This window comes from Plectropomus leopardus, chromosome 3 (assembly GCF_026936395.1).
Source record: "Plectropomus leopardus strain MGB_pleo_1.0 chromosome 3, ASM2693639v1, whole genome shotgun sequence".
Taxonomy (NCBI): Eukaryota; Metazoa; Chordata; class Actinopteri; order Perciformes; family Serranidae; genus Plectropomus; species Plectropomus leopardus.
Genome location: NC_142178.1, coordinates 3,817,609 through 3,832,500, shown reverse-complemented (window position 1 = coordinate 3,832,500; position 14,892 = coordinate 3,817,609). Strand labels below are relative to the sequence as shown.

At 40.1% G+C, this 14,892-nt stretch overlaps 1 protein-coding gene across 16 annotated transcripts in view; it reads right to left on the bottom strand.

The window, feature by feature from the left end:
• Positions 1-14,892, bottom strand: part of pecam1b (platelet and endothelial cell adhesion molecule 1b) — a 34,020-nt gene that overhangs the window by 1,986 nt on the left and 17,142 nt on the right. For 2 of the 16 annotated variants that reach the window (XM_088075354.1, XM_088075355.1), the window contains exons 9-15: positions 13,585-13,686; positions 13,434-13,464; positions 11,231-11,310; positions 8,230-8,283; positions 2,836-2,925; positions 2,238-2,294; positions 1,499-1,521 (exon numbers count right to left, since the gene is read on the bottom strand). In XM_088075354.1, the coding sequence (XP_087931480.1) occupies positions 1,499-1,521; positions 2,238-2,294; positions 2,836-2,925; positions 8,230-8,283; positions 11,231-11,310; positions 13,434-13,464; positions 13,585-13,686 (437 nt within the window). Of the gene's footprint in view, positions 1-1,498; positions 1,522-2,237; positions 2,295-2,834; positions 2,926-8,229; positions 8,284-9,363; positions 10,756-11,223; positions 11,311-12,399; positions 12,469-13,433; positions 13,465-13,533; positions 13,687-14,892 lie in introns of those variants that run through there. The other 14 variants (XM_088075356.1, XM_088075357.1, XM_088075358.1 and 11 more) reach the window with 13 other exon arrangements.

Here is a 14,892-nt window from a genome sequence, read left to right as displayed (position 1 = left end):
TCTGCCTGAATACTCCTTAGACTTAAATGCATTACACAACTCGTGAAAATACTGAGCATTTTAAGAGGAGACACTAAGGATGAAACTTTTACCTTTAAATATATCAACATTAAGCTTTGACACTTAATTACTTACATTGAGACAATTATATTTTGTATTACGTGTTTTTTTAATTCCTTGTTTAGATATGCAAAATAAATCAGAAAATAATTTCAGCAGCCATGAAAAAAATAAATTTTCACTATATTTTTAGGAATTTATAGCCCTCTCTTTGAAAAAATTATAAAACCTTAAGGACTAAAACAAGAAAATAAAATGCATTGTACAATTCCATACTTTTTTCAAAGCAAAAACAAGACATTACAGGTGAATAGGGTAAATATTTAACTAATAGATATCATAATGAAACATCCCAGTTTATATCTTCCATTAGAACATCTATAGTTTGTATTACTTTGTTTTTTTTTCTCGAATTGAATGTTTAAATATGCGAATGAAGATCAAATATATTCCATAATAACAATCTACAAATTGTATACAGCTAATAAAGCTAGGTTCAGAATTCTCATTTCATTTTGTATACATAATGGAGTAAAACGTTTTTACAAAGATGATTTTAAATATCTTTTTTTATCATTAAATTAAACAGAAAACACTGTCAGCAGCCACAAAAAGACATATATAGTTGGGGGGGGGGGTTGTCATGTTGTTGTCTGAAAATAGAGATATGGCTCAGAGTATGAGACAAAAAAAAACAGAATCAGAAAATTATATTTACCATAAAATCCATAAAATTTTAGAACAAAAATAACACACTACAGCTGAATGGAGTAAAAATGTGCACTAACAGATATTATGAAACTCCATCAGCTGATTACTTACATTTATACAATTAATATCCGTACTACAGGTTTTTGGAAATGTTACATTTGAAAATACAAGTAATGCATTATGTAATTAAATGTATGTATTTTTGCATAAATTCCAGAACAGAAATATGAACTAAAATAGTCTGGAAGAAGCCATGTTATGGAAGCAAAACAGCCTAAAAAATCTCAGAATTTATCCAGTTTGAAACTATAGTTTCTTCCCCATCCAAACTCGATAAGAGTTTTCACTGTATAGAATGACTCAACACAGTATGTGATGTAGTTTTTAAACCTAATTATTCAAAAAAGTTGTCAGTAATAAAGGCACTAAAGCCATCTCCAAATTTAATAGATTTGACATGTGAAATGTTTTTTAAGAGAAACTGCAGGAGATGCAAATCAAGTGTCTGAAAAGCAAGCTTTAAAGCAAAAAAACTGCCTGAAATTATGCATATACTGTATGTTAAGGATTTATATACACTACATATATTATTTATAATATATATTATGAATGATATATGTAGTGTTTCAGGTAAGCAAAAATAGTACTTAAGTGTAATGATAATAATAATAAAGTAAAAAGGAGCAAAATAAACATGAGGAGTGGGATTGTGTAGCTGATTACTCACATAGTCATGATGGTCAGCAGCACCTAAAGGAAAAAGAAAGGTTAAAAGTGTGTGTCGGGTGTGTATCGTGCTCGCTCACTCACTCACTCACTCACCTCAGAGTTATTCATTAGTCATCTGACAGTTATGACGACTTGGCTCAGCTTTCTGACTCATTGTTCCTGCTTTGCAGAGGCCTTTGTTTCAGCCATAAACTGTATGGCTCCAGCCAGTCAGCTCACCTGAACCAATATTTAAAATATCCTCATATAGATGCTTCTCTCAGCAGCTCAGGAGTCTTTTGTGACTGTTAAACAGGAAACATTAGGACTCTGATGGACTGCTCGATAGACACATCCAGCATCTGGCTGCTAGTTTAATAACAGGAAGTTCCTGCCAGCAGTAACAGGATATGGTCAAAGTTCTGTAGCTGGCATGGGTAAACCAACATCCAAATAATTGCTGTCAAATACGAGCAGGTTGCTTACTTAGTGGGCAGGTAATGTACAATGAGTTTATCAGCTGTAGAAATGATGAGAGCAGTGAGAGTCAATCAAGACAGAAAAGCTGGTGGCTGGAAATCATAACAATAAGCTGAAAGAAGCTAAAATGCTCTGCAGAATTGTAGGAAAATGCAGAGCTGGGTGATCATTTTTGGTTTGCCACTATGAGCAGCCATTTTCACAGTTACATGTAATAATTCACTTAAGTTTAAATATGAAAATATTCATCACTGCTGCATTAAAGATGTTAAACTCACCATGTGGAGAGTTTTGGAGCTCGCTGTACACTGTGTCTGTGCCTTTTCTCAGTGGGACTGTCAATGCAAAAAGCAACACATTAGCCTGATTGAACATCAAAAGACAAAGTTGAGCAGATAGTGTCTGTCTGATTTATCATTAGCAGGAATCTAAAAGTAGGCGGGTTGTGTCACACTGTGTAACGGTCATGTTCACCCCGCCCGGACCTTGAGTGCGGGACCATAACGAAGAAGGGGCCAGTATCAGAAACCAGCCTGGCAATTAGCTCAACCCTTCCTGTTTATAACGTCTGGAAATCCCAGCAGTTCTCCCTGCAGTTACAGCAGCTTGGAGATGTATTAATTATGGGTAATTAGGCCCCTCCCAGGAAGTGTTAGTCTTATTATCAACTGTACAGGAATGTGGGCAAAACTGAGAAAAATGGTTTTGGCAAAGAGGTTTGGAATGGAAGAGGAGAGAGTTTGAACAGAGTTTTAAAAAAAGAGACTAAAGTAAGCAATGTAATAGAGTTTGGAGAGCATGCAACTAAATAGGTGGAAGAAAGACGGCTAGGACACAGAACAATATTTTTTGTATGTGTGTGTACTGTTCGGTTACCTCTGGCAGGATCTACTGGCCGGGGATGCACCACCTCAGTATACTCCACATCAGGCTCGTTGGTCACCATGCTGTTCTCCTCATTGTTGGCTGCAGCCAAAGACATGAACAACTCTCTGTAAACATGTGAAAAAGGAAGACAACAGGTGCTTCTGGTGTCTATCAAACCACCGGTGCTCATGGAAGGGAATCCTTCAAAAAATGTAGGAACTTGTAACCAAAAAAACTGTGGTGGAAAATCCAGGTCCAGGCACTCAGGATGGTTTGTAAATCATAAAGGGCGTTTAATTCACAGGGCTTGCACCTTCTTCAGGTGCAGTGACACACTGAAACAAAAAGAGTTATTACTTGTACAACTGCACTCATCACAGGTGTGCACTGGGGGGAGCATACAACAGTTTTTTTTAGCCTCTAGGGGTGTAACAATAAAAACAACAGATACAAAAATCTAACTGTCTCACTGACTTGGAAAATTATTACTGAGATACCAACTGTACATTCAAAGCAATCAAAGGATATAATATCAAAATAAGCAATGTAATCAAACAACACACAAAAAAACAGTAACTATGTATATTTAGCATGAAGTAGATGAGAGGTCAATTTAAATAATTTACACAGCGATTTAATTTACATTGGGGTGAAAGGTTGAAAGGTCAAAGTCCTCATTAAGACCAGGGTATTTGGGTATCTAGTACTTTTAAGGGCATGGATCCAGTATGCCTCTCTTTGTTTGATGGGAAGAGCAACACATTTTTTCAAACACCTTTAATGAAAAAATTGTGTGGTAGGGCAGATATATTGATGATGTCATATTGTTTTTTCCAGGTCAGAACAAGAACTCTTAGACTTCCATACTTATGTAAATAGTCTGAATGAAAATCTGAAATGGAGTATTGAGTATGACCAACAGGCCATTACCGTTCTGGATCTACGGATCACAAAGGATGAACAAGGTTATTTACACACCTCCATTTTCAGAAAAGTTGCTGACAGAAACACCATACTACATGCTGATAGTTTCCACCCACCATGGCTCATCAAAAATATCCCTTTCAGGCAATTCCAAAGGCTGAGACGCATATGTGACTTTGAATCTATGGATATGCAGCAACGCTTCAGACAGAGAGGATACCAACCCCAGATCCTCGCCCAGGCCGATAACAGAGCTCTGTCAGTGGAGAGGAGTCAATTGTTCAGCCCAAAACCTAAACAAAAACAAACTCAGAAACCTTATTTTGTTACATGCTATAGTAAGGAAGCTGTACAGATCAAATATATCATCAAGCAAAACTTGGACATCCTTGAGAGCAACCGCTTCTTACGTGAGGTCTTCACTGAACCCCCAGGGATCAGTTTCAGAGGGGCTCCTACAATCAAGGACAAACTTGTCAGGAGTTTTCTTCCTGCTTCCAAACCAGACATTTGGTTTCAACGACCCAAGGGTAATTTTTGTTGTGGTAAATGTAACTACTGTGACAACATGGTGAAAACTGACACTTTCAAAAATGTGTTCAGTAGAAAAATTTATCCGATCACCAGTTTCATTAACTGCAACACCACCCATGTCGTGTAGAGACTTGAATGTGTTTGTGGTTGTTTCTATGGTGGCCTCACTAAAAGGTGAGTGAGGAACAGAGTAGCTGAGCACAGGTATGCCATTCAGACTGGAAATGTGAATTATCCCATGGCCAAACACTATAAGGATGCTCAGCATGGTAGTGATGCATCTCTAAAAGTGTCTGGGATTGAAGTCATCAGCTCTAACGCTAAGGGCGGGGACAAGTCAGTCAGTCATTTTCTGTAACTGCTTGTCCTTGTAAGGGTCGCAGGGGGGCTGGAGCCAATCCCAGCTGTCATTGGGGGCGGAAGGCGGCGTACACCCTGGACAGGTCGCCAGACTATCGCAGGGCTGACACATACAGACAGACAACGGTACACACTCACAGTCACACCTAAGGACAATTTAGAGTCACCAGTCAACCTGAGCTGCATGTCTTTGGACTGTGGGAGGAAGCCAGAGACACGCAGACACGGGGAGAACATGCAACCTCCTTACACCAGACTGAAGCCCGTTCCAACCGGGATTCGAACCAGGGACCCTCATGCTGTGAGGCAACAGTGCTAACCACAAGTCAAATGCCTCAAACAAAGTGAGAGATATACTGGATCCATGCCATTAAAAGTACCAGATACCCTGGCCTAAATAAGGAATTTGACCTTTCATCCTTTTTATAGTTTTTATATCATCAGTCCAAGTGTATGACATTCTGTAACAGTCTAACGGATCAGTTAACATTTTGAGCAAAAGCTCAAAAGAAACCATTCTCTATCATGGAAATAGTGCACTATTCTACAATTCTACAATTTCATTTAGCAGATGCTTTTATCCAAAGCGACGTACAACACAAGCAAGAATTTAGACTTAAGGAAAAAACCCTTAGTAAGTGCAAAAAGTGCTTCAGGTGTGATTGGTCACAGGTATTGCCGTCTAGTGGCAGAAGAAGTGCTGCACAGCCCCCCCCACCCCTTTTTTTTTTTTTTTTAAACCAAAGTAATAACCAGTAGTGATCTCAGCATCTGACATTCAACAATCTCAGTATCACTACTTACGATGACAGTCAACATACTACATCACATAACTTTGTCAGTGCTAGATAATCATTAAGTGCTGGGTTTTGGACCATCTGACTTAATCTACCCCAAAGGGCAAAGCAGAGAAGATTCAGGTTAAGTGCCTAGGTGTTCTCGGAACAAATGAGTTTTCAATTGTCTCTTAAAAGTAGAAAGGGACTCAGCAGAACGCACAGAGTTTGGAAGTTTGTTCCACCATTTGGGAACAACAGAAGAGAAGAGTCTGGCTAGAGATTTAGAGCCATGCTGGGCTGGAAGCACCAGGCATCTTTCGCATGCAGAGCGTAGTGGGCGAGAAGGAGAGTAGACCTGGATCAGGGATTCCAGGTAGGCTGGAGCAGTTCTTGTGATTGTTTTGTAAGCCAAGAGAAGTGCTTTGAATTTGATTCTGGCTGCCACTGGACGCCAGTGAAGAGAAATTAGCAGCGGGGTGACATGTGCTCTTTTGGGCTGGTTGAAGACCAGACGTGCTGCTGCATTCTGGATCATCTGAAGAGGTTTGAATGAGCATGCAGGGAGGCCTGCCAGAAGAGAGTTGCAGTAGTCAATGCGTGAGATCACAAGAGCCTGAACCAGAAGCTGTGTGGCCTGTTGGGTCAGGAAGGGTCTGATCTTCCTGATGTTTAGAGGGCATAACGACAAGACCGAGAAACTGAGGCCACATGAACCTTAAAGGTCAGCTGGTCATCAATCATGACACCCAGGTTTCTGGCTGAGTTTGTGGGCACAAGTAGGCTCGAGTCAAGTTGGACACTGATCCGAGGCTGAACAGATGGACAAGCTGGAAAGACCATGAGTTCGGTCTTAGACAGATTTAGCTGAAGGTGGCGTTCCTTCATCCATGTGGAGATATCAGCCAGACACACTGATATCTGAGCTGAGACCGTTCTGTCATCAGGTGGAAAGGAGAGGAAGAGCTGAGTGTCATCAGCATAGCAGTGGTAAGAGAAACCATGGGTGCGGATCACTGCACCGAGTGAGGTGGTGTATAGAGAGAAGAGTAGGGGACCAAGCACCGACCCCTGAGGAACCCCTGTCGATAGGCCATGTGACCTAGACACCTCTCCTCGCCATGACACTCTGAAGGATCTGCCTGTGAGGTAGGACTTGAACCACCATAGGACAGAACCTGAGATGCCGAGCTCAGAGAGTGTGGAGAGGAGGATTTGATGGTTCACCGTGTCAAAGGCAGCAGACAGGTCCAGCAGCAGTAGGACAGAGGATTGACCAGCTGCTCGAGCCAGTGTCAGTGACTCAGTGACTGACAGGAGTGCAGTCTCAGTGGACTGGTCACACCTGAAGCCAGACTGAAAGGAGTCAAGTAGGTTGTTGTTCCGCAAGTGTTCAGAGACCTGGTTAAATACTGCGCGCTCCACTATTTTTGACAGAAATGGTAGAAGTAAGACTGGCCTGTAGTTTTCAACCTGTGCGGGGTTGAGATTAGGCTTTTTGAGCAGTGGGGTGACATGGGCTTGCTTAAAAGTAGCAGGAAAAGTGCCAGTTTTTAGGGAGGAATTGACAATATGTGTGACTGCAGGTTTGATAATGGGCAGGATGGTCTGCAGGATGTGGGTGGGTATTGGATCGAGAGGACATGTTGTAGGTTTTTAGCTCAGAAGAAGTCTGGAGACCTCATCCTCGGTCAGAGGAGCAAAAGAGCAGAGTGAAGCGGCAGTAGTGGATTTGAGCTGACTGGGCCGGTCAGGCTCAGAGAACTGGTTGCTGATTGCAGCCACCTTTTCAGTGAAAAAGGAGGAAAACATGTCTGTAGTCATTGTAGTGGAAGGCTGAGCAGCTGGAGGAGAAAGCAAGGAGTTAAACACCATAAACAGTTTTCTGGAATCAGTAGCAGCACAGATCTTGTTCTGATAGAAGGCTTTCTTAGCAGACTGCAAGGAAGAGGTAAAGGAAGCAAGTTTCTGTTTGTATGAGGACAAATCAGTGGGTTCTTCGGATTTACGCCACTTTCTTTCTGCTGCCCTGAGTCCAGTTCTTTGTTCTCTCAGAACTTCAGAGAGCCATGGACTTAGTTGTTTTTTCTTGGCTGGTTTGGACACCAGGGTCAGAGTTTGTCCAGGGAGGATGCCAGAGAGGAACAGAGTGTTTCTGTAGCCTCATTAACAGAAAGTGAGAGAAAGTGAGGAGAAGTGTGAGTGGTCAGGCATGGCAGAGCTCACCTCATCAGACAGCTGTGCTGCTGTGAGGGACTTATGGTTTCTGCGGAGGGAAATTTTCTGAGTGGGTGTCTGCAATTGCGGAAAGGTAGCTGCAAATTTTACCAAGAAATGGTCTGACAGGTGTAGTGGGGTAACTGTCACATCTGCTATGGAGCAGTTACGAGTCAGCACCAAGTCAAGGACTTTACCAGCTTTGTGGGTGTGAGGAGAAGGAGCTAGTACAAGTGCAAAGGAGGAGAGGAGTGCCAGAAAGTTGTAGTGTGATTGTCATTTTGTAGTAGTGCAAATGAGAGAAGAACCAGAAATATTTAGAGGATTATCTCAAGGCCAACCCAGTTTCATACAATATATAGTACAGGGCCCATGCTCTGTCTCTCTTTCAGCTAAGAGGTCCTGTCCGAAAAACACCTCTGCCCTAAATCCTACACACCGAAAATTTAAGAGGAAAAGTGAAAGTGAGGCTAAGTGCTCTATTCTCATTAAGTCTTCCATGTTAAATATAATATTACATGCAATCATGCAACTTTAAGACACTTTCTGTAAAAGTGTGTGTATAATAGTGCACATGACAAGCCCAGCTCACCTGCTTCAGGTGGTCGCTTGCTCCACACACTGACTGCAGCTCTGTCAACCCTCACTGTGAAACACATAGACACACATCAGGTCAGAAAAGTGGCTGCCACAGACTTTAGTTATATTGTAAAAAAAAATCTGCACCAATTAGAACTAAAAAATATACCTTAATCTGTACTAAGCAGTAAAATGACACATAACAGAGCCACCTGTATGAAAATACCTGAAATTTAGAAGTTTTAGAAGGATTAGCTTAGTTTAGCATTCCGAATGGAAAGAGAAAACCCAACTCTGCCCAAAAACTAAAATAACTGCCTTTGAAACTTGTGGTTTTACAGGGGAGGTCACTTAATAGTCATATCAGTCTTCTTATCTGACTCCTGGCAAATCAGCATATTTCCCAAAATATCTAATTATTTTACATGACCAAAAATCAGATATCAAGCCATAACAGGGAAATGAGCAACACTTTTTGTGGCGAATTATGACAAATCAGCCCTAAGCTTTGTTGTTTCTAAAATAAAACCTGTCACAAAAGAGCAGATTCAAAGTCGTCATCTGGTACAAACAGAAATGTCCTTCTGCCTTGCGCACAATAGGCCGTTAATTCAGCAGCGGCTGCACAATAAGTTCTGGCTAAAACAACTTCCCATTGCAACTTCCCAGTTGGTAATGTAATTGCACACACAGCTCAAGCGAGGCTTATGTGATTAATTTCCTCCACCTGCTGCATGCATTCAAACTGAAACAAAATAAGCCCCACTCTCCCCAACACCACCATCTTTATCAACACTGACCCCCCCCTCCCACACACACACACACACACACACACACACACACACACACACACACTCACCCCCACCCCACTCTGTGCCAACACAGGAAGTTTTTTGCAGACTCTATTGTTTCAACTTTTCAAGGAAGTCTCTGCCGTGTGTTCCCTTTTACGGAAATGAATCAACCTTATGCTATGTTAGTATTCTAGTTTTGGGCCTATGCTCAGGCACAGTCTATTATGAGATTAATGAAGGCATGATAGTAATAAACATGTTCTTGGATTTAACATTTTGGGCAGAATAAGTCTTAACACATGAATTTAGCCTCAGCTACATTAATTAAAGCAAAATGAATGGTACTGACACACTTCTAAATAAAACCAGTGCCTTTATTCTACAAATGTCTCTTCCATTCAGTCAAAGGATCAACCAAAAATATATACACACATTTCCTAGCATGGTAATAAAATGTATATACAAATCAGTCTGTCACCAAACTTTTTTAAAGGAACAGTGTGTGAGATTTAGGGGGATTTTGTGGCATTGGTGTGGTGAGGACTGCAGATTGCAACCAGCTGAAATCTCTCCTGGTTAGAATTCTTTTATTAGTCATTGTTCAGGAGGTTTTAACCTGAAGCCAAATTATCCACAGAGGTCTCCTCTCCAAAACAGACACCAGGTGATTAAAACTGGTAAAAACACTGAATAAAGCAGTTTCACATTACAAATCAGTGTTTCTTAGGCACTGTTTGTCATGTCGGAAATAGGTGGCTAGCCCAGCACCTGTTAGTGTGTGCTTACCTTTTTTCTCTGATATGTTAAGATTGGGACATTCAGGAGGTTTTTAACTGGGAGCCAAATTATCCACAAAGGTCTCCTCCTCTCAAAAACAATGGAAAAAAACCCTGAATAATGCAGTTTCACGTTAAAAAATATCAGTGCTGTTCTGACGCTGCTTTTCGCAGACGGGCTTCGAACTATGATTGCCTACCAAAAAAAATAAATAAATAGAAGCAAAGAAAAAAGCAAGAAAAAATAGAATGGCCCTATCAAGAGCCAGTGTTTGGTTTGTCCATTCAGGGCTACATGGTAACGCAACATGCCGATCTCTATAGACAATGACCCATCGCCTATGTAGATATAAATGCAACAACGAAACAGAGCGATTCTTATTTTGAGGTGATTATACACACTTAAAAAAAAACATAATTATATTATTATATTCCATTTCTGCCAATACATCCCATTAAGTTCTACACACTGGACCTTAAAACATGCACATCAGACAAACTGAGCAGTTGCAACAATAAAGAACATGGAATCACACAGACATGGTGATGGAGGAAACAATAGGACAAAGACAGTAATGTTAAGTCAAAAATCAAAGGTCATCTAGATTTCACGAGGAGGAGAGAGGGAGCAGCGGGTCCTGGTTTATATTGTTTTGTAACATGCCCCTCCTTTTCACAGAGAAAATTCATCAATGTAGAAAGTGCCCAAATCGTACAGCACTTAACATGACAAACAGGATCACTGTCTCTTGCATTCCTGTCCATTCTTGCTCTCAAAGTCCTTTCTTTGAACTTTCTTTTCTTTTAAAGAAAAAAGAATTCAAGTCCCGCCTGTTGTGGGGCATCGCTACACTGTGGCTGGGATACTGTAGCTACTCCTGTTGCTGATGTCAACGGGAAGCGATGCCACGCTATCTCGCACCCCATTGGTCACTCTCCCCTCCTTGCCATCATAGAGAGGCGCTGCGTCTGGAAGAAGATGATAATGGGCACTCTAAGAACTTTGCAACAATCGATAATCACTGTCATGTACTATGATTTCACTACAGAAGCAGCTTCTTCCTGCGTAAGCACAGCTTGTACCTCAGAGAGTTTACTTCCAACAAAAACTTCATTCTAACAACATCCTACTTTTCCTGCCTCTGCAAATACTTAGACACAAAGACAATGAACATGCAAACAGATGAAGACAATACGCTGACCCATACATATATTGTGCGTGCACACAGGATATCTACAACTGGAAAGCAACATAGACGGTTCTGTTAACAGAGGTAGCCGGGTCATCACAACATAGGCCTGACATGCATATTAGAACATGGATCATGGGATGAGCTGCTGTGACTACAACAGGAAACAAGCAAGAGAAATGACTCATGGCTGTTAAGATGATGACTTATGAGGACAGTCAGTGGAACACAGGAAAATAATAAAACCAAACTACCTGTGGCTGCGTTATAAACCTCTGTGTTGTGGATTAGATTCACTGTTAAAGAGTCATCTGATTTAGGGCTTGAAGGCTTTCTGAGAGATGGTGAAAATACAGTCAACTCAGGTGGCAGTGAGGTCAAGCAAAAATCTACTGAATGTTAGAATGATCTAAAGCATAAAAACTATATGCAATAATCCTGTTAATGATAATGCACTTTAATAACCATACTGGTGGCCTTTCAGTTTAGGAGTTTTTATAGCTGTTTATGTTTTTTAGCACCTTCGTTCTGACAAACACCTCGTTTTTATCTAATGTATAACCTACCTCTACCAGTGACAGAGGTGCGACCAAGTCATGGTTTTGCAAGTCACAAGTAAGTCTCAGGTCTTTGCAGTCAAGTTGTGAGTCAAGTCCCAAGTCATGACAGACAAGCTCCAAGTCAAGTCCCAAGACAAGACAGACAAGTACCAAGTAAAGGCAGGCAAGACTTGAATCAAGTCCCAAGTCAAGACAGGCAAGTCCCGAGCTAAATCCCAAGTCAAGACAAGACTTGAATCAAGTCCCAAGTCAAGACAGGCAAGTCCCCAGCTAAATCCCAAGTCAATACTATACCTGTGTCAAGTCAGGCAGACAGGCAAGTCCCAAGTCAAGTCCCAAGACAAGACAAGCAAGTCACAAGTCAAGTCCAAAGACAAGACAGGCAAGTTTTGAGTCAAGTCCCAAGTCATGACAGACAATTTTCGTATCAAGTCCCAAGTCAATACATGCATGTCCTGATTCAAGTCCCAAGTCAAGACAAACAAGTTTTGTATCAAGTCCCAAGTCAAGACATGCAAGTCCTGAGTCAAGTCCCAAATGAAGACAGGCAAGTTTCAAGTCAAGTCCAAAGTCAAAACAGGCAAGTCTGTGAGTGTACATATATTTAATGTACAGATAATTCTAGTTTAATATCCAAGAACAATCCTGACAAGAACTGGATACTATGATTGTACAGTATACATCATTCATACGACACAAGATCATATTCCTACTTTTAGTCTGTTTAAAATCATTATCACCACCTTTTTTAAAGTTACTTTTAAGAGAGATCTAAAACGTCAATTGTAACACTGCAATTTCTTCTTAGAGATGAATAAAATACATGTAATATATGATAATAAATAATAAATATGATTTTTTGCCTTCTTCCGAGTTAGAGGAGTAGATCAATATCGCACCTTATATCTCATCTGTGTAATCCATTCAAAAACCTAAATTTAAAAAAAAAGAAAACATTTAAAGAAGGTTATGTGACTATTTGTTGGCCGGGTCTATAGTACACACATGCAAAATAACCAGTATGTTCATATTCAGAGATCCTCATCTGAGCCAGCTAATAAAACTATATCTGTAACACTTTATGTGAAGACCACATCTATAATGCATTGTAAGGGCATTCATAGTGCTTTATGACTTCGCTCATGAATACACATAATGCTATCTGATGCACTATATCAACAGTCATGAAATATTATATATGTGATTTACAATGAATTATAAATATCAAGAAATGAGTGGATGCTCTTGACTAGTTATAAACTAGAGATTGACTGATGTGACTTATAAAACATTATAACTACTTATACTCACCTATTCACACAACATTCAACAATATTTAAGTATTTTAGTATATGCTAGGCATTAATCTCTTATGATGCAGTATAGATTTTTATATGAAATTTTACACGATTTACATGAAAATGTGTTACACTTTACTTAACACCAACAAAGAAACATTATCATGAAACATACATTATTATATATGCATCACATTGTACCTGACTTCACTTAACACATTCAATGATACTCCATGGTCTGTTACAGCACGCTATGAGTACTTACTACAGTTGATTGTTGCAGGTATTTATAATGCATTATAAGCCCTGTTAGTCAACCTCTAGTCTATAGTGAGTCAAGATCATCCATAAGACACTTGATCCTTAAAATTCATTATAAGCCACATTTAATGTTATAGGACTGTTGATATAGAGTCATTATGCATTGCGTGTTTTTATGAGTATAATCATAAAGCATTGTCAATGCATTATAATCCATTATGAATGCCTTCATAATGCTTTACAGATGTGGCCTTGATAGAAAGTGTTACCACTTTGTCCACTTTCACCTCTACAGTATCTGTCAAATTCAGAGGAAGCAAGTAGTCGAGCCAACTCACACTGACAATTCAGCAGCTGCTTCTCTTTGACCTACAATAAAAGAGGAGAGGTGAGGAGAGGAGCAGAAGGATGTACGTAGAGAAAGGTTGGTTTTCATACATAGTTAGATATAAGAGGCCTGAGTTGCCGGAGGACTGTAGGTCTCTCTACCTCTCTTGAATTTGAAGCACAGCACAAGCACCACCACCAACACAGAAACCGCCAGCAGACAGAAGCTCCCAATCACCACTTTCTTCCACATTGCCAGGCGCACTATGGAGAGAGAGACACACAGGTTGTTCACAACAGAGAAAGGACGAGAAGACTAAAAACAGTTTGAAAAGATACAAAAAAGAAAGAAAGGTCAAATAAACAAACAACATTTCTGCTTCCTTTTTTTTCTTTAAGCTTTTTGTTTTCCCTGATTAGTTTTTGTCTTTTAATTCTGGGGACTGAATCCACAACCTGTAGTCTGTGGCTGTAGTGTTTGAAACTGAGCATTGTCTGGCTTTGGAAAATACGAATATTTATAAAATGAATTTTTAATTAAAATGTATTTTATCGTTAGTTTTTATAATGTAATTCTAAATTTGAAGGTTATGGTGATCTTGTAAAATCTAAATAAAACGTGTTAAAGATTTTTGTCACTCTTAATATGCGTCACAACCGCCAACGTGCAACACCCGCCGGCACTTGATTTCTTGAACTTTTCGACCCCAGGTAGGCCAACTATGGAGAATTCTAAGATAAGAAAAGTGTCTGAAGAAAACAGAATGTTTAATGCTACGTGGGCAGATTCATTTGTTTTCACTGCTGACGAGACTGGTTTACCAGTATGCTTAATATGTAATAAGAAACTAGCAAACAACAAAAAGTCAAATGTCGCAAGACATTTCCAGAATAAACACGCAGCCTTTGCTCAAAAATATCCAGATGGAGATAAGAGGAAAAAATCTGTTTCGGCACTGATGAGTAAGGTTGATCTGAGCAAAAATCATTTCAAGAAGTGGATGAAGTCTGCAAATTCAACTACATATGCTAGTTTTGTGGCCGCTAGTCAGGCAGGGGAAGCCGTTCACAGATGGAGAATATAAAAGAATCATTCATTAAGATTTCTGAACATCGATTCACAGACTTTAAAAACAAGAGTGAAATTGTGCAGAAAATCAGGAATATGCCCCTCTCTGCAAAGACTGTCAAAGACAGAACCATAAAAATGGCAGAAGACATCACAAGACAGCAAATTAAAGACATCAATTCAGCTGTGGCGTACTCAATTGCCTGTGATGAATCTAAAGACAAAGGTGAACAAATAGCGCTGCTTTGCTGGTATGTAAACTCTGCTGGGCCACAGGAAGAAATGATTGAGGTGATACCACTAAAAGGCTAAACGGGGGGGAGGACATCTGTGAGGCTGTCTTGAATTGTTTAAGAGCCAAAGGAATAAACACCACCCACCTGGTGTCAGTGGCTACGGAT